The sequence below is a fragment of the Amia ocellicauda genome, chromosome 3, assembly GCF_036373705.1.
Source record: "Amia ocellicauda isolate fAmiCal2 chromosome 3, fAmiCal2.hap1, whole genome shotgun sequence".
NCBI classification, from domain to species: domain Eukaryota; kingdom Metazoa; phylum Chordata; class Actinopteri; order Amiiformes; family Amiidae; genus Amia; species Amia ocellicauda.
In genome coordinates, this window is record NC_089852.1 from 43,804,971 (window position 1) to 43,824,540 (window position 19,570).

The following is a 19,570-nucleotide window of genomic DNA, read 5'->3' on the forward strand; positions in this document are numbered from 1 at the left end:
TGTTGAATGAAGTCTGGATATCCTTGGACCTGACATTAGGAGATCCCAATGATCCCATTAATTTCAATGCCTCAGCCAATTTGACAGCTAAAGTGAAGTGCTTGGCCTGAGGTGACTCATCGGGCGTCAAAGAAGCTGACAGGCTGATACATAAAATCCCTACCAGCCAACAATTTACCACCAAACTCAGTCACAGCACAGGGGAAGTGACCAGAACATAGATCGTTAATGCTGAAAGGGCAGGGGAGGGAGATCATCTTACTAGCCCTGACCTTTTACCTTCTTTAGCAATGCCTCTAGTGATGCACATAGGCAAGCAGTGAAGAAGGAAGGAAACAGTAGATTAAGATGGAGAGAGACAAACCCCCCTGCTCTCCAAGAAAAAGGCGAGGAAGACATACTGCAAAGGATATAATTCTATCAGACAACACTCACCAACTGCTAAAAGATTGGCTTATGAGCAAATGCAGGTCATGCCTGTTAAATTAGTAAAGCTTTGCCACAAACTTAACATGTAGGGCATCATTAAAGCTAAATCAGCATTGCCAAGCTTATGAAGTGAGGGCAAAAATATGTTTTTGGTTGGTCTTAGGACAAGTCATACTGGAGTCCAGCAAAGTACCAATGAAGTGTAGGGGAATTAACTCAGAGACAAGCAGTTTGTCATCATGCACTTGTGTCTACCTAAATTGAATACGCAATAGGTTCTCTTGGCAGTCCTTGCTTTTCGACAGAAGTGAGGACTGGACCACTTTGCTTATCTAAGAAGAACACCATGTTTCAATTAACAGAAACCAAAGGGTAACCTACTCACTGCCCCCATCCCATCTACTTTTGAACAGTCTGCTATCATTTGCCAAGTGAGCGAACAGGTAGTTAAGAGCTATGCTTGGAACAACCATGCTTAATTCTCAGAGTTAAAAAGCACAGAGTGTTTATGACTGGGTATGGCATCACTTGCAAAGCAAAGTGGTTATCATGTGTGAAACATACTCAACGAAACAGGATTAAAAAAAAAGAAAAAGCATGAGTTAGTCATTTCGCTTTTTTTTTTTTTTTTATAGTTACTACTCACGGATCTTGACATAGTACAGTTTTGAAGGTTGAGCGGGTAGAGCAGGGTATTTACATTATAGATCAAAGAAAGTAACTGCCCCCCCACCAATGCCCTCCTTTCGGAGTCGAAATAAACGCTGTAGAGAAAGCCTTTTACCCTTCCACAAACCAAGTGCTAGGAGAGTATTTTAAACCTGGCCCCTGCATATTAATCTGCAGTGGATTATCACACGTTATAAAAGCAGCATGAAGCAACCCAGCTGGTTTGGGTAGCAGGGGCCACAAGCGGTCACTAGCAACCTTCTCAGAAGATATGTGACATCAGAGTTTCAAAAGCACCTACACTAGTGGTCACCTCAGGTTGACACCGTGTTTACTTACAAGGTGAAGTCAATTTGCCCACTTTCCCATTCCCAACTTGCCCATTAAGTTTTGAAGAAACTGGGAAGTAGAGGCAGATTCTAAGAAATCGTGTCTGGTTATATCTTCCAAACAGGGGAAGCAATATGGTTAGGGAAAGTTTGCTCTGCATGCATTGTGGGAGATTTCAGCATACACTATTTTTTTATTCTGTTCACTGATATTGAAATCCAGACAGTTTTTAAAAGAATCACCAATATAACCAAGTAACCGACCATTTGATTTGGTTTCTTTTCCAAGTGCGAAAACAAATATAGGAGTGCATATTTTAAGTTAACAATGCGGTTGTTCCCATTGGTTTAGCTATAGCTTGTGGTTTTGACACCACCCCGCCTTCCACTCACCCCATCAGTCTCTGCAACGTCCACATTTCCGTTGGCATCATCGTCCATCTGCTTGTGGATGCTGCGGATGGCTTCGAAACTCAGGTTGGCATTCTCATCTTGGCAGAGAACCTCATCGATGCGGCACAGCTCTGAGGGACACAAGAAGGCCATCAGTAATGTATCTGCCGTCTTCTGGCATGAACTTGACTAAGAGTTCCCTGCACACAATCTTGGCCTCCATGTTGCGCCTGCCAAGGAGTGTCAATTAAAGCTAAAGTTAAACAGGCTTGATTAACAGGCTGTACCAACAAAACAGAACTGTACTGTACTGTAATTGAGGTTTCTACTGGAGGGGGGAAAGGACACTCGTCTAATTGTATTTATTATGGTGTCAGGTTGTCTTTATCCACAAAGAACAGCCTTAAATATTCTTCTGACAATTGGTTGCAAAGGTCTGCTGTCCATTTAAGACAACTGGGATGTAAAATATTCTTCACATAAAAAGGATTTTGATTCTCGTGGCAAGAACAAGTACAAACTGCTTTCAAAATATGAAACAAAGCACACAGAAAGGAGTGGGTTATTTTTTTTTACTGTTCAACTGTTTAATTGTATGTTAAATACATATTTACTAGGTACTCCCTGAATAATGTATTTACTTTATTGTTTGATCCCCTATTTGTATGCTTTCACAGTTGAATATTTGTACTGTACAGCACAATTTCGGATATAGACCTACTACTTCCAGTATGTGCAATAACTTCACTGTGCCACAGTATTATAGTATGAAATAAGCAACACATTCAGTTTATTACATGCATGACACATAGATGCATACACAAGCCTGTACAGATTTCCTGAATGATAAATGGATATAGTTCAACATCAGCACCAACATGCTTCTCCCTATGGATTAAAATTGTAACTTAGTCTAGACTTCAGCTCTTGATGGATGACTAGTACTGGCACTGTGGTAAACTCTGTGATTGAGATTAGTGCTCGGGGTATGAAGAATATTCTTTCACCTCTAATACACGCTGCTTTATTTAAGTGTCTGTAGCAATCCCATTGTCACAACAGTGCTTTCTTGTTCACAGCAGGCATCAGAAAGGTGTATAAATACAACTAAATATAAACTAAAACCAGCAAACTCCTATTTATAGCATGAGACAGTTACAGCTGTTTAGTTACTGCAGAGGGGGTGGGGGAGATGGGGGCAGGAAATCGGAGCCTCGTATACATGCACTTTATTTTCACAGGACCCATGGAGATCCGAGAGGGGGAACTGGATCATTTAATTGTGCCGAGGATGGGCGTAGTGTTGACTTCATACTGTAAACAGGGAGTATGTTTGATCACAAGGGAGGAGGGGTGAGAGTTTCTAAACCAGAAAAAACGAACTGAAAAACTGACCTTACATTCACAGTACAAAGACCAACCACACACTAACACGTGTACACAAACCGTAACCCTTTTGTTCAAGTACATACACTGACACCGCTTCACTCAATCCCAGAATTGTGCAACAAGAACTTTCAGTATTGCAATTAATCAACTAAAGAATTAATACAACAGAAGCACACTACAAGGGCAAAAGCAGGGCATAAATGTGGAATGTGCCATTCTGAACTTGCAAATACCTTCAGACCCTATATTGTTTTGGTACCACTGATACTCTAGGATAAAAGAACCATTTTGTGCCCTATCTAACAGCTGGTTTGGTTACACAGCCTTTGCTCTGAGGTTTCATATAAGAAACACAAAAATAATACTAGTAATCGAATAATGATCATAATCTGGGAAAGGTAGCAAAGAAGGTAAAGACTCAGGAAAAATCTAAATTCTAGTCACATGATCACCAGGTAGATTTACAGCAGCCACTGAATCCCACCACCAAGATCCCTAAACACCCATTTCTATTGCATGCAACGTGATCTAAAATATAGCAATCCAATCCTTCAAAAAGGGAAAATAATAGTAATGTTCTTGTTTTTAACATGTTCAGTCATCGCTCTAGCTATGAACATATCTGTAGGTGCCGTGTCTAGATTCAAACACACTGTTTACCCACCTAAAATGCAAACATTCACACCGATACAAGATAAAGCTAATAAAATAAAAAAAAACAAAATCACTGCCAAGTAATCGGATACCATACATAAAAAAGAAAAGTCTAGAACCGTGAATGATGACAGACTGATAAAGACTAAGTAATTAAGTAATCAAAACGAATTTTAAAATGCAATTCCTGAATCCTGGTTGCGACTAATTCAAATACAATAGAATTAATTTTGGAAAGATCTTGTTCAGCAAGAATTCTTCTTATATATATATATATATATATATATATATATATATATATATATATATATATATATATATATATATATATATATATATATATATATATATATATATATATATATATACACATACATACATACACACACACACACACATAATTATACTGTTTACTGAAGTTGAACAATTCCATTATGTATAGTGGAAAAGACGGGGGGAGGGTTAGGGGCACATAGAGCCATGTTCTGTCTCCTATCTGGTTTCTGCACAGGCATCAGTTGCTGGTCCACAGTCACAGCAAAAAATATTCCAGATTCTCTCACACACACTCAACACGCCAGCGTTATATTCTCAGTGCGTCTTCTACTGCAATACATTCGGATCAATGCTTTGCAGGAATACCTCTCATCTCTTCAAATTGGCGGGTCCTTTGCTGGATCATTTAAATGCCAAGCATGAAATAAAGATTGTCTCCAATACAGCCCATAATATTGACATGGTTATGCTGCCTTTGTAGGGTTTTCATTCTCTTTCCTTTGGGATTGTAATCTTAGGAATACTTTGTCATAGTTGTTCCCTTCATGGTCTACCATTCCTGGTTGCGTTTGAAAGACTTTCCCTTATCAACTCATGTTAGCTAAATATTCCAACAAGAAGGCATGAAAAGGATCTCCAAACTGAAATCGGCGCCTCAGAGCCACAGAAACACGATGATGTGATCTAAAACAAGCTCAACTCTTTTTAGCTCTGTGCGTCCCGGGACTAATGACAAGATGCCAGCTATTGAGGGGTTAAATATGGTCGAGGGAGCAGTGAGAGGGGAGAGGAGGCAGACAGCTACTGATGAAGGTGAGGAAGGTGCGAAAGCTCAACTGTCTGTCTCCAATACTGATCTCCACATGCTCAGCTGATGTACACAGGATCAACAAGAGAGAGAGGGAAAAACTTGCGCTTGCTCAGTTTTCAACAGCTCGAATTTCATGATGAAGCCCCGCACCGGACGACAACAAGAAAGCCACCGTATTCCTCTCAGTCAATCAGCCCAGTCTAAACAGCTGCTGCATTATTTACTTCTCCAAATAGTTCGGCCAATTAGCATTCAAGATGTTCTGCCTGCAGCATTTACATAGCCCTGCAAACATGTGAGCGCTACTAATCTATCACTAGGTATCAAGCATATCTTCACATCTCGACGAGGCATGAATTCAACCACATTCACACATGCAGTTGTCCAAACCTGCCTGCTGAATTCCATTAAAGTCAGATAATCTAATCATAATAAATACAGGCACCAATTCTCTCGGCAGCAAAGTTTAATTCGGAACCAATGGACCAAAGTCAAATACAAACTTTAATGAGGAGTGTAATTTTACCCTCGGATATCATTTCTTTGGGAAGGTTCCATCTTTAATTAGTGTGTTGCTTAAAGGCACCAATCCAGAGGATATCATGCTCTTTTTTTTCCCCCTTCCCTGCTGACCCCTTCATTGTGAAACTGCTCAGATACTGTATACGTTGCTCTTCAGTGAAGCTCCCTTGGGCTTTAAAGGCTTTGTATCAGATCACAGATAAAACTGTGACGTGAAGAAGGCAAAACAAGCCGGCCCGTCCCGAACAGCCTTGAACAGAAATAAAACCAACAGCATTACCAGTCTTGGAGTGTTTTTATCACAACTAGAATGCAAAGCAGAAGACAAGGTTAACAACTAGGCTCTCTTATTTCTTTAAGGAAAAATCTAAAGTAGAATATTCTTCCCTGCCCTAGATTAAAGCAACGTTTTTGTGGTAGTGCAATGTAAATCCACATTTGGAATTTGAATCGATATTTTCTATAAAAAGCACTTTCCAAGGGCAAACTCCAGAAGGAGACTATATAAACACCAGTAGTACCTCCTTCATGGAAAGTATAGTGGTTTTGCCATACTGACCCCAAAGGTTAACACTTGACCCCAACCCTTGAAACGTGCATCGGGTAGCCTACTCTTCACTCTACCAGTCCCAGAACCGGCGCCTGTTTCCTTTCATCTGTGACTGCCGCAATTAAACAACTCAGATTGAAACCAGAGTTCAGCCCAGTCTTCATTCCCAAACCATGACACAGCAGTGATCGATGTCTTTTTAATGAGAGTTGGCTTTTGCAAAGTAGTGATGCATCAGCCCCATCCATAACAGACTGTAACCATAAAACTCACACTTTCACTTTATAATCTCTCTGATTATTATATTTTTCTTAGCAGATGCACTTATCCAGGGTGACATAATTGTTACAATAGATCACATTATTTTTATACAAAATTACCGATTTTCACAGCTGGGTTTTTACTAGACAATCCATGTACAGTCCCTGTCTCAAGGGTACAACAGCAGTGCCCCCCCTCCTCAGGAGTCCAGAGCCCTAACCACAAGACCACAAATTCATAATAAAGTAAGTTGTTAAGATAAAAAGCCCCTAAAGGCAGCCTAGTCCAGTTCTTTTAGGATTTTTCACATCCCTTTGGGGAAAACATTTTATGACCATTGGCCCCATACACACAATCATTCTTCCAGGACAGCCATAGTATATTTGCAGAAGTGGGGCAAATTTTATATTTAATTTTGACAGTCTAAACGGCATTTTAACCTCTAGAAAAACGATCGTTGATCATGTGTCCGATAAAGAAGGGTTCTATTTATCTGTTATATTGGAAACAGCAGGAAGGGGGAAAACTAATTTAAAATAGAATGCTTCATTTGTAATAAAAGCAGCTCAGTTTGAGTGGGATTGTGGTCCCTTTAGACAAAACATGAAGTACTATAAAACAGTACTAGAGCTTCTACTAGTGTTTTATTTAAAAATAATAAAAAGATGAGAACATTCATGTAACCTAGTACTTAGGAAATGAATATCGGGTGAAATAGGTACTTTTACAAAACCCAAAATTGAATACATTTATTGGGCAAATGGCTTTAGTCAAGACACGTGAAGAATGCATGATATAGTAATGGCACAACTGCATCATTGCAAACATCTCCTGCCCGTTTTCAATACATAATTTCATTAGAAAGCTGACCTTCACATGCTTTTATTTCCTGTCACTTGAAGTCACCTCAAGTTTAAATCCCTGTACGTTGAGCCAATAGCTCTGCTTTTCCTTTTCCACCTGAAATCATTAGTCAAAATGGTCCTGCCCAGACAGAAAGCCATTACCAAACGCATGTGTAATCCTCAGTGTTTTCAGTCATGTGTTGACACAAAGACAAATCCTTGTAATCCAGAGCAATCTTTAAACAGCAATAGAACCATCTTCTAATCAGGCCATTTATTATCCCTTTATACTGTAGCAGAGATTGTTGTTCTAATCTAGGGATTGGAAGGCACATATTTTTGGTATAAAATAATGCAATTCAATTATGTGTCAGGGATTGAAAACAGGAACTTGAAATCTAGCCAAATGAAGCTGGTAAAGATACAGGAGAGAGAGAGAAAAAAAGAAACTGACAGAAACCTAAAAATAGAAAGAACCTAAAAAGGAGATGGAAGTGGTTTCTGACAATAATTCAGAACTAAAGAGGAAGCTGGTCATTGGTTAATCTAAGGTAGTGGTCTCCCACCTTGTTATGTTGAAGAGCTACTTTAAGCCCTGCAAACTACACTGCAGAGTTGTCAAGCAGTGGGTGGGGGATACCACCGAGTTGGTGAGCGGGGAGCAGGGAGTAGATGTTTGGCTGCCTAGTCGTTGGACAGGCTGGGGACCACCATTCTGAGGCCTCTCTCTCCTGACCACAGCCCCTCTCCTACTGCAGCAAAGTTCACCTCAAACAACACATCCTGCACTTTGCTACCATGCCGTGTGACTCATATTGATGTCAGCCTATTACTGCAAGCAGGAGGGCTCTGCATTTTCATGAAAGCACCGTGTGGTTATTCCACTCACCATGAGGACTAGCCTACACATTTCTTTGCTTTTTATAGATGCTTCATAGAGCCTATCAGGGAAAAGACAAACATGTTTATTCCATAATAAGCGCACCACAAAAGTAGGTCATAAATCTAAACAGACATGAAAATGATCACCTTCCTAAGATTACCATTCATGCCACAACCAACCCAATAGCTTTATAAAATCAGTGTCACCTAACAGCAGGTGATCTGAATAGAGTTATATAAGCTAGTGTGTTACATTCTTTGGAGATTGGAATTCCCCATCTTAACAAGGCCATTACATATGTTTACAGTGCAGATATGTAAATACTTTCTAATCTTTAAATAAAACAAATATCTAACTCAGGAGTAGTATTTGCTCTGAGTTCCCAAGCAAAGGCTGGTGTAAGCCATACCCTTCTTATCTGTGCTGAAAGGTGCATCACTTCTCTAATGATATCTAATCAGCTGTCGAGAGCATGGCAGGCATCTTTCAGCACGAGCAGACGCAACACAGATCTCGGAGCAGACGCTTTTAGTCCATACAGTGGAGCAGGGAAGTCTTGCTCCCGATTTGTGAATTTTATATTAAAATCACTTGTCCTGGCATGATAGCAGATGGGAAGCTGATTTAGCCACATAGGAGTTTGCAACTTTCCAACATATGCAATTGCAAAACAATAAGACACTTAGCCACACATATGGTACGGAAGGTGTGCAATCATTTTACATCCTAAATTACAGTGGAAAGAATGGCGAACAACAACTGGAGGGAAGCCAGGTCACATTCAAGTATTTTTTGACTGTACCAGCAGTTTCTGGTTTTCAGAAGCTATTCTGCAACCGATTCACTGTGGCTAACTTGAAAAAGATCCCAATACATCGGGAATGGACAACAAGAGACCTATCATAAAAGATAATTAAGAGGATACTTACATTATTAACACCCATTTTTTTCCTTCAAATCACCAGGTATAAATACCATTAAACAATCATTCATTGTAAAGTGTGACCCCTTAAAGACCTCACAAATAGACATTCAAATGGAATGGAATTGAAGAGCCAACCAAATACACCGAGATCAGAGACCAAGGATCTATGCCAGCATTGAAAATGCACCTGATCCGCACATGGTTATCAGATAACTAAATGATGTAGAAAAAACTATTGATCAATTACATTTTGATAAAAATGTAAAGTTCTATAAGCAGAGCTTGACTACTACATGTTCTGTACACTCATCACATTTTATAAAGAAACACCTCCTACATCCCACCCAGAATATAAAAGCATTTCTAAACAGGTTTGGCCTAGAGTTCCTGTTAGTACTTGAAGCTGTGAATCACATCTCCCTGAAGCTTCTGTGGTTTCTGTACAGAGGAGTTAGGATTCCTTATCACATGTATACAGAGCTGCACATTTCTACCCATCACATAATGGCAAAGCAGACCTCTTTTTGTAGGTGGCACACCCTCAGCCACACATATATGCACACTCCAAGAACAAAGAACAGCACACAAACGGAAAACCTAGGACACCTGTGGGTACTGTGATGTGCTGGGTTTCGTGCACATGGGTCTTATTGCGCACATTCCTGGGCACTGCTGCCTTCACAAACATTCCTAAGTAAGGGCATTACTAAAACCCAAGGGCTTCAGGTCGCATGAGCTTGGAGTTTCTCAGCCTGAACAGACTGGGATCGGGGAGATGAAGGGAAAAGGCTTATTAATCCGTTGCTTTTTAGTATCTGGTTCAAAAGGAAAAACCTCAACTGTACCATCTCCTAATGACCCGTCACCACCCAACAACCACACCGTCTCCAATGCACTCCAGCCAGATTCCTTTACCATTCGACCAAAACTAGTTGTCAAAGTCTGGTACCGATTAATATATAATGAATGCTAATCAGGACCAAACTTCTTCCATCTTTCCCAAATGCTTAAAAACCATGACCCATATGGATTGCTGCCGGACATAATTTTGCTAACGTCTTTTTTTCCATGTGAAAACTGCCGGACGGTCGGGATTCCCACTAAGGAGAAAGAACTGGGGAACAAATTGTGTTTAAATAGACATGCATGCAAGTAGCTTGTGGTTAAGGCAATGTTTCAGGGCCCTCCTCCACTGGAAGAGTTATAATTGAGTGCAGATTTACCAAACAGCAACCTCTGGATTTTTCAACACAAATTCAAATAGGAAAGAATACAGACCAAGTCACTTTGTATAGTAAATCAACTAAATATTGTTACTAGAAGCCTTTATTAATATAAGCTGCCTCTAGCAGAATTGTTTTGTTGCTACCAACACAGTTGGGTGTTTACAAGGCCTTGAACCAGTGATGGAGATAACTTAAAAATAAATATACAAGCCTCAACAACACATTTGAATATTGCATTCTAAAGCACCCTTTTAATGCAGACTCTTCTCACAGTGACACAGGAGACCAATAAATGCTGCTTGGCTTTGTGATCCTGTTCATAAAGATCAGTGTGATTTAAATAAAAACAAAAGAGCAAACGGTCAAAAGAAATTCAGGTCTCCAGTACCTTTTATGCTAGTGTTGTCCTTATACTAAGCATATTCTGCAGACAGTCTCTCACTGATCTTACAGAAACCACTGCTGCACTGCACCAAAAACTGGGGCATCGCTCTTGCCTGGTCGGAAACACACAGACAAGGATTCTGCTCATCCTGCAACACAAAGGAATAGTCTGCCATCGCGCCCAGAGTGCTGCTGGGCTGGTCTGAGGGACTGGGACACAGCCGACTAACATGGGAGGCGGTATGACTCAGCAATTAGGGTAAACTGACCAGCTCAGGCCAGTGATGTCACCACAGCAAGTGGAGGAAGTGTCACTGTAGTTAGAGTTGAGGGGATTGCGTACCCCTGTGAGCACAGTTCACTGAATGGGCTGGAGGGAGTTGGGTCCAACAGTGTCAGACTGGGCGGCAGCACGGCTCAGTGACCGGAGCTGCGGGACTCAAGGGAACACAAATGGAGGCCACTGCCCAGTGCTAAAGAGCAGCTTGAGTAGTTGTCAGACTCTGTGCTGAGCCCAGCACGCTTCCTCTCCCGTGACTAATTTGGTTTGCAAACGTCCTGCCTTCAGATTAGAGATTTACATACCGCTTTTAAAGCACCTGAATGACATCAGCAGCACTGTCTGCACACACCAACTGGTCTCTTCTCAACTTGTTCACTCTGGTGCCTCCAAATCACAATTTCCTGCCCCTGCCCCCTCCTTTTTCTAGGGCCCTCCATTAAACCGTCTGCTGCCTCGTCTCTGTTCTGGTAAGTTGAAACTCAGCTCTTTCCAAACAATTCCGGCCCTGACCACTGAAACCACACAATCACGTCACCAGCCCCCACCCCCTCCTCTCCTCTCCTCTTTCTCCCCTCCCCCTCCCCTCCTCGTTCTCTCCTCTCCTCTCCTCCTTCTCCCCTCCCCTCCTCGTTCTCTCCTCTCCTCTCCTCTCCTCCTCGTCCTCCTCTTTACATGGCTCAGGCCTTCGTTAGTGTTCTGCTGCAGACCTGCCCTAGAAATGACAGGCCTCAACTGCTATTTACAATATATCTTTATTCTAATTGGCATTCAAACCTAGTGTCATATTACTATACTGTATCCAGAAGAAAAATATATTTTCCACTAGTTCTTTTTTTATGTCAAGACATTACTGGTATGGAGAGATGATCAACATTCAGCTGAACGCCTACAAATGTCCTAAAATCAACCCAACATAGTCACATACTTTCCAACTACTAAGGCTTAAGCACTGTCATTTACAGATTAAGTCATATAAAGTGGGACTTGGAAAGGCCATCAATGCATGGATTTCAAACCATGTGCCGTTTCTTTCTGCGCCACTCAGTTCTGAGAAGTACAGAACTCTTATCAACAGGAATTCCAGCAGCAGCCTCCCCTTGAGTCCAAATGGGATGATCATTTGACCATAACGTTTCTAGAGTCTTGCCTTTAGTCACAAGGCCTGGCCGCAAATACAAATAAAATACAAAATTCCTTCTGTAGGTATAGGAAATTATACCTGTATCACCAAATACATGCATGCATACATACATACATACATGCATAGACTAATCAAGAGCCTCCCCTTAGGCCTCAGAACGTGTTCAGTTTTGTTTTCAACTCAAAATGCGGCTTTAAAAGCAAAAACCAAATACCTAACCATTCCCCAGTGGCCCAGCTCAGGCTGAGGTGAGGGTGGCTGCTACAAATAATATCCTTATGAACAGTCCCTTCATGTATTTATTTTCTTGTTAGGAAGAAAAAGATAACATTGTCATTCAAACTAATGCTGAACTAAACAATAATTGTGCTGTTTAATGAGTTCATAAAAGCTTTGAAGCAGCCCAGAGACTACTGTTGTGCTATATATACACAATATTAATATAATACCCATCAGAAAAATGCGATAAGATGATTAATGACATTCATTCATAGCTCCAGTATCAACAATGTTTATGAGCGCAAGGTGAAGGCTCTGAATAAACAGTTAAAACATCAATTCAATGCATCAGCACTGTGCTCATGACACTGCTGTATAAATAAGATACAGACTAATAATATATCCTCAAGGCACGATGTTAGATGCAACAGATTACAGCTTGTGTTGTGTACGCGATTAAGTCTGTTCAACCTCTTCAGTAAATTGTCTACACTTAATAGGTTGTTCTGCTTTTACCCCTAGTCCACAATATATTATTCCTTAATATGTAATATTCCTTGGTTAACCAAAGCTTATGCTGACAGCAATATCCTGAACAGTGCCCATGAGCATGTGCAGTAGCAATTAGTTGACATTACAGGAAGCAGCGGTAAATGTTTACAATGTTACTCTAGTTTAATAGGGGCCTATGCCATCTGATCGACAAATTGTATGGCTGTGAATTAAGAGAGAAATGAACGGTTAGTATTTTTGGCAATCGCTTTTCTGTAACATTGCAATTACCACTCTAATTGTAACCCTGTGCTCACAACACAAGTTTATCTTCTAATCCGAGTGAATTTAGACACCTAAGGCTACATGTAGAAAGTTGTCCATTTTTCATAGGTTAATAATTAACTAATGCATCAGCTAAGTTTTTTTTTCTGGTTTTGTTTTGTTTGGTTTGGTTACTGCCAAATTGAATAAATCATATGAGACACAGCTGCAGGATGCAAGTCATTTGAATTGCTGGATGTTCTGCAATACAATTTCACACCACAGTTTATGTATTTCCCCCACCACACACACACACACCATATACTTTGGGCATCTTTGAACCAGCCTCCCTTACACAAAATGATTTCATGCCACTGTTATTGCGCCTGTGACTGTAATGCTCTCATTTAAATATTCTGTAACTTAGAAAAAAGGCCCTAAAACATCACGATTTCTATCATCTGTCCTTCACACCACGCAAAAGGAAGGTAAACTCAAATTTTTAAAGGAAAGTCACAGACACACAAGTGGTCTGAAGAAGCGAATTACATGAAACACCATATTTCCAAAGTATTCCAGATATACAGAACTGATGATTGTAAAAGATAAAAAGGCATACATGATTAATTTACATTATTACTATTTGGATAAATGACAGGCGGTGTACCTGTGTGTAAACATAACGAGTGGTCACTTCACGGATCTCTCGCTTTGTGTTGCTATAGCAGTGGTGGTTTGTTCATCAACTAATTAAAAAAATGAAATCCAGGACCTCTCCGCTTAGCATTTCCACAGTTTCTGTATTGCTGCCTATCTGAATTAAACATGCTCGATAAAATCCCCTCTACCATCGTTTGGGCAGCAAAGCAGGCAAACTTTTTGCCGAAATCACTTTTCAGTAAATGTTCTCAGTAGACAAGTTTCCTTAAAGAAAAAACATTTCCCCTGTCATTAAACTCATTTTGTAAAATAGACCTGTAGTGGTTGAGGTTCAATTCTCAGATAAACACAAAGACGATGACATCTCTGTAGACAGTAACTGTAAAAGCTAGAGTTTACAATCGCAAACAAAGAAGCCATTATTGCGCGGAAATAGAAAACATTAAGAAACCACCTTTACCGGAGAAAGCTTTCTGAAGTGATATTATCAGATCTCAGTGCCATGGACTGAGTATGTAATCTTTATTTAAAATGTAATGCGTTCTCTTAATCTAGTCTACATTAAGACATTATCTGTGATGCAATGAGAAACTGCAGCAAAAACGCAGGTTTGAAGTAAGTTCTGCATGGGTGAAATATCACTGTTGCCCAAAATGAAGTACATAATCCCTCACAGTAGGGCATAACAGTTGTGAAATAGTCTTTTTCTTCTCAGGAATACACAATCTCACTGCTATAGTCACTCAGCACAGCAAGTAGGCTACAACTCTAAACAGGAAACAACAAATGGAGATCACACTAAGAACCTAAGTGGATTATTCATAGAAATTGTTCTTTTAGGAATCATTCTTTTACAACAAAATGTTACAATTAGTGTAGTTCAAGGAATTTTATTTGCAATTACTTTCATACATTACACTGCCTAAAGCCCTCAAATAGGAGTGAAAACAACATGCTAAGAGCACGTCCACATATCACCATTTCCACAGAAGTGTTTGAATGACTCAACACTTTTTTTCCTGAAGCTCTGAAGGCCACGTTACAGTGGTTTCTATACAGCGCAATACTTTAGTCCTCTTTGGCACGGGAGAGAGAATCAAGATATAAAAACTGCCCGTGTAATTCATTAGCAATAACATTCAAGTGCTGGCATCTTGAACTAGTTCTAAACATTCATTTAGGCACTACCACTGCATGCATACAGGGACGTTTTAATGGATGAAGGAACACTGCCATCTCAGGGAGTTTATGTTCAAGCAATCAAAGGACTAATTCTTCGCCAGGCCTGTGGCTGTGATATACAGAGCACCGAACTAGGCTTGGTAATGAAACACTAACATGACTTTCTCATGAGAAGTATTTATTATCACAATCAAGTCATCATCAATGGAAAGTGGGGAGGGCCTGGAGGACATACAGTATAATAATCTATTTGTTCAGCATCCTCTGGACAGACAAACAAGCTAGTGTGATATAGACTGAAAAACCCGTTTACTGTGGTAAAACTAAGCCCTAAACAGCTCTGATGTACATGAAAACAGGTTATAAGTAGATCACCAAGACTAGAGTTTACAAATACTGCTGTACCTCTGTGAAGCAAGGCTGTCAATGGCACAAAAGGCAAATCAATACCGATTCAAAAATATATTCTTCACTCCGAAGATGTTCTCTTAATTTAACTCCTCCCAGACATCTCAAACTCAGTCAGGTTTTCCTGTTCAGTCAGCCACAAATGACATTAATTACTCTTGCATACAGAAGCGCATTATTCATGATAGAATACTTTATCTGAGAACTCTTACACATTTTAGAACAGAATATCTGAACCAGAAAACTAACATTTGAATACAGCCATAAAGAAAAGTCAATTCAAAGTCTTAATGAAGATTGTTGGCTTGGTGGAAGTGCAAAATCTAGATCCTGTTTACTGGTATTTTGTGCAGATAATCTCAGCATGAATAAACATGTCTATCATTTTGGCGGGCTCAGTTCAGCAAAATGGAAAAAACATTCGAGCTGTGGTCTCAACCCTGTTCCTGGGGACCCACCATCTTGCTTGCTTTTGTTCTAGCCAAGCTCTAAATTACTTAATTAAACCACTAACTTAAGTAATAATTTGGCTAATCAGAACTTCTTCATAATTTTTAACAGTTTGGGTTCATATACCATGGTATAAGGCACTTGAATTCTCAAATGTTATGTAAGCAAAGCTATTTTAAATCCAAATTAAGCAAATTATTAGTTCAATTAAGTAACTGCAAGCTTTGTTGGAACAAAATCCTGCAGGACTAGCCAGGGCTTTTCTGTGCCATGCAAAACAAGAAAATGCCTTTCTTCTTGGGATATTAACTGCAATATTCTAACCCAGGGGATCCCATGTGCTAAGTGGAATAGTTTAAAGCTCGCCACAAGGTGCTTGAGGGAATACAAACATTACAAGATTGTAATTTGCTGCTAAATCTCAGAGCTTTGCCAAGAAGACTGTGCACACTCACTCCCCGAGACCTGGACTGCACACTCCCTATTCTCAGCCAAGATAGCTTTAGTACCCGCCTTACAACCACTAAAAAGAGTCATGGGACTGAGAGGCGAGGGCAATGCATTATTTGCACAAGAGGTGTATGAATTTACTGTATGTATGGACACACACATTTAGTTACAAGTACCTTTTATATATGCATGCTATAGTACATATTACAAGAGCATCAAGCCTGAGGAATATGTTTATATTGTGTTACAGGCCCAGGAATACCAGTCCCAAACCAGCAACAGTGTGTCCTTACCGGAGAGTCCACTCTCAGCTTGCTGTTGCTCAGTGTTTGGCTGGAAGCCGGGCTTCTCTGAACGACTTTCTCCCAAGAGACACAAGCACACAATCCACAGGGTCACCAGTTTGCTGAAATCCATGGTGCACTTTTAGAGGGGGGAGGAAAAAAAAAAAGTCAAGTTTAAAAATGAGACCTCTCTTTACTTGTATTGTGTCTGACTATTTCAACACTGCCAATAAAAGCAGTGCTGAGGCCACAAAAGATTAAAGTTTGTTTGTTTGTTTTGAGACCTCTTCAGCACTTAAACAAATGGTTTTTTGTTGTTTTTTTACCATCAACTTTCTTCTTTCCCTAAGGAAATAATCTCCTTACATCTCAGCTTTCACTGCACAAGTATTCCCCCATTCCCTGCAACCACTGGGCTGCTTTAAGGACAGTGAGCGTGTTGTGTGTTGAATGGATAGTGGTGCAATTCAGATTATACAACACAATCTATTACATCTGCAATTACTTCAGTTAATATTGAGGCAAAGACAAGTTAGCAACTCATTTATTTTCCTTCTTTTCACTGCATTTGTTGACAGCGTTTGTCTAGATTGTTCTATTGGTATTTATTAAAAACTCAAACGTCTGAACCAGAATAAAAATAATAGGCTACATTTAACGCCTACAATGAATGCCTAGAAATCTCCGTTTTAACACTTGGTTTAGAAACTAAAATAGATGCAGGGCCCTATAGGTTAAATGTTGATTTTGGGATCCTTGCTATTGCTAGTAAACTTCATAGTTCACGCAAACATCTGGTTCTGTAGCAAACACTGGGTAATGGTCAGTAGAAGGGAGGGCTGTAAATGCTCAACGCAAAGTTTTGTGCAATGTTAGAGCTCATACTAATACCGTGAAATCGATCGCATTCAAATAAAATCCAATATGTACATTTGTGAATGCAAATTGGGTGCAATGTCCAGCGCGCAGTGTCGGCGGGTCTCCGTGGCGTGGGGTTTAATGCAGGAGCGCCGCCGTCCCGTCTCTCGGCTGCGGGCGGTTTTAAGGGGATTTACCGTTCAGGTTTCTGACTTTCTCGGCTCCAATTAGTTGTTGAAATCAGAGAGAGGTCTTCCGTCCGCCTCGACTCCCGAGAGAAGCCCCTCTGCACTCCATCGGTAAACAGATAACTATGTGGCGGGACGGGCGATGCAGTCCACCCGCCGCTGCTGCTGCTGCTGCTTCCAAGTATCCGGGTGTCCCCCCGCTGCGGAGCTCCTTGCGCAGCCGGGGTAACAGGCCTCTCCCCCGGGTTAATGCACTAGAAGCTTCCCACCGGCAGCTGAAAATCCGTCGGCGGATCTCGCACAGATCGCAGCCCCGCCGCCTGCGGAAGAAGGCCCTCGGCTGACAACGCAGACTGACTGGTTGCGCTGCCCGGCTGTGCGCGGTGGCCACGGATGCGTATTTATCCTCTGATCGCCCCGCACACGGATCTGTAATTGAATCGCTGTCTCTCCCGCAGCGCCTCCGCCGCAGCTCCGACCAGCCAGTAGCTCTGCGTGTCTGTCTGGGCCAGGAAGCCGCAGAGGGCTGGCGTCGTTGCGCGGCTCTCACAGCGCCCCCTGCCGCACAGGAGTACTAGTACAAACCACAACATGGTTGTTCCGTTGGTTTAGCGCGGATTTACGCAGGTCTGCGCAGATGTGCAGACTCTCTGACATCCTATTGGTGGAGACGCGCAGATCCACGCAGATCTGCAGAAATCTGCGCTATAAGAGCGCGACGTGGCTTTGTTTTGTATAGTGCTGCTGGTTTGTTACTGTCAGCCCGGGCTCAGCACGCCATCTGCAGGACGCGGTATTACATGGACTAGTTTTAATATTGTTGCTGGTTGTTGGGATAATGAAAAAGTTATGGTGGAATTTATTTCACTTTTTTATACCAGCAGATTCTGTACACTTTTTAAAGTTACGTAATAATAAAGGGAAAATACGCATAGTTATTGAGTGGGATTGCAGGGTACACCATAACAATGGATTGATTTGTGTGTGTGTTTGAATTGAATATGATCAAATAAATGCGCGATTTGTTTCTAGCAGGTTGTCTTCAGCAGGTTTGTGCGCTGCATCTGGTTTCCTTTCTGTACATCTTGAACAGGTCTTCCTCTGCTTGTACTGAGGAAGAAAAACACTTGCATGTATTACATTGTTCTAGGCTACAGTCAGGAAACACCTTTCAGTAATGATGTCCACAGTATACTGTTTACAAACAGATGGCGCTCAGTGCCTGTAGAGTGCATAAAACTAGAATGATTCATATATATATATATAAATTGCTTCCGAATTATACAAATCGGTTCATATATATACATACACTCACCTAAAGGATTATTAGGACACCTGTTCAATTTCTCATTAATGCAATTATCTAATCAACCAATCACATGGCAGTTGCTTCAATGCATTTAGGGGTGTGGTCCTGGTCAAGACAATCTCCTGAACTCCAAACTGAATGTCTGAATGGGAAAGAAAGGTGATTTAAGCAATTTTGAGCGTGGCATGGTTGTTGGTGCCAGACGGGCCGGTCTGAGTATTTCACAATCTGCTCAGTTACTGGGATTTTCACGCACAACCATTTCTAGGGTTTACAAAGAATGGTGTGAAAAGGGAAAAACATCCAGTATGCGGCAGTCCTGTGGGCGAAAATGCCTTGTTGATGCTAGAGGTCAGAGGAGAATGGGCCGACTGATTCAAGCTGATAGAAGAGCAACTTTGACTGAAATAACCACTCGTTACAACCGAGGTATGCAGCAAAGCATTTGTGAAGCCACAACACGTACAACCTTGAGGCGGATGGGCTACAACAGCAGAAGACCCCACCGGGTACCACTCATCTCCACTACAAATAGGAAAAAGAGGCTACAATTTGCACAAGCTCACCAAAATTGGACAGTTGAAGACTGAAAAAATGTTGCCTGGTCTGATGAGTCTCGATTTCTGTTGAGACATTCAGATGGTAGAGTCAGAATTTGGTGTAAACAGAATGAGAACATGGATCCATCATGCCTTGTTACCACTGTGCAGGCTGGTGGTGGTGGTGTAATGGTGTGGGGGATGTTTTCTTGGCACACTTTAGGCCCCTTAGTGCCAATTGGGCATCGTTTAAATGCCACGGCCTACCTGAGCATTGTTTCTGACCATGTCCATCCC

The 19,570-nt window shown here is 41.1% G+C and overlaps 1 protein-coding gene across 4 annotated transcripts in view; it reads right to left on the reverse strand.

Annotated features, from left to right (window-relative positions):
- Window positions 1-17,940, reverse strand: part of LOC136746842 (stromal interaction molecule 1) — a 52,589-nt gene extending 34,649 nt beyond the window's left edge. For 2 of the 4 annotated variants that reach the window (XM_066699664.1, XM_066699663.1), the window contains exons 1-3: window positions 17,435-17,940; window positions 16,389-16,518; window positions 1,821-1,951 (exon numbers count right to left, since the gene is read on the reverse strand). In XM_066699664.1, coding sequence (XP_066555761.1) covers window positions 1,821-1,951; window positions 16,389-16,512 — 255 coding nt within the window. In that variant the 5' untranslated portion in view covers window positions 16,513-16,518; window positions 17,435-17,940. The remainder of the gene's footprint in view (window positions 1-1,820; window positions 1,952-16,388; window positions 16,519-17,434) is intronic. The other 2 variants (XM_066699666.1, XM_066699665.1) reach the window with 1 other exon arrangement.
- Window positions 17,941-19,570: the final 1,630 nt, after the last annotated feature.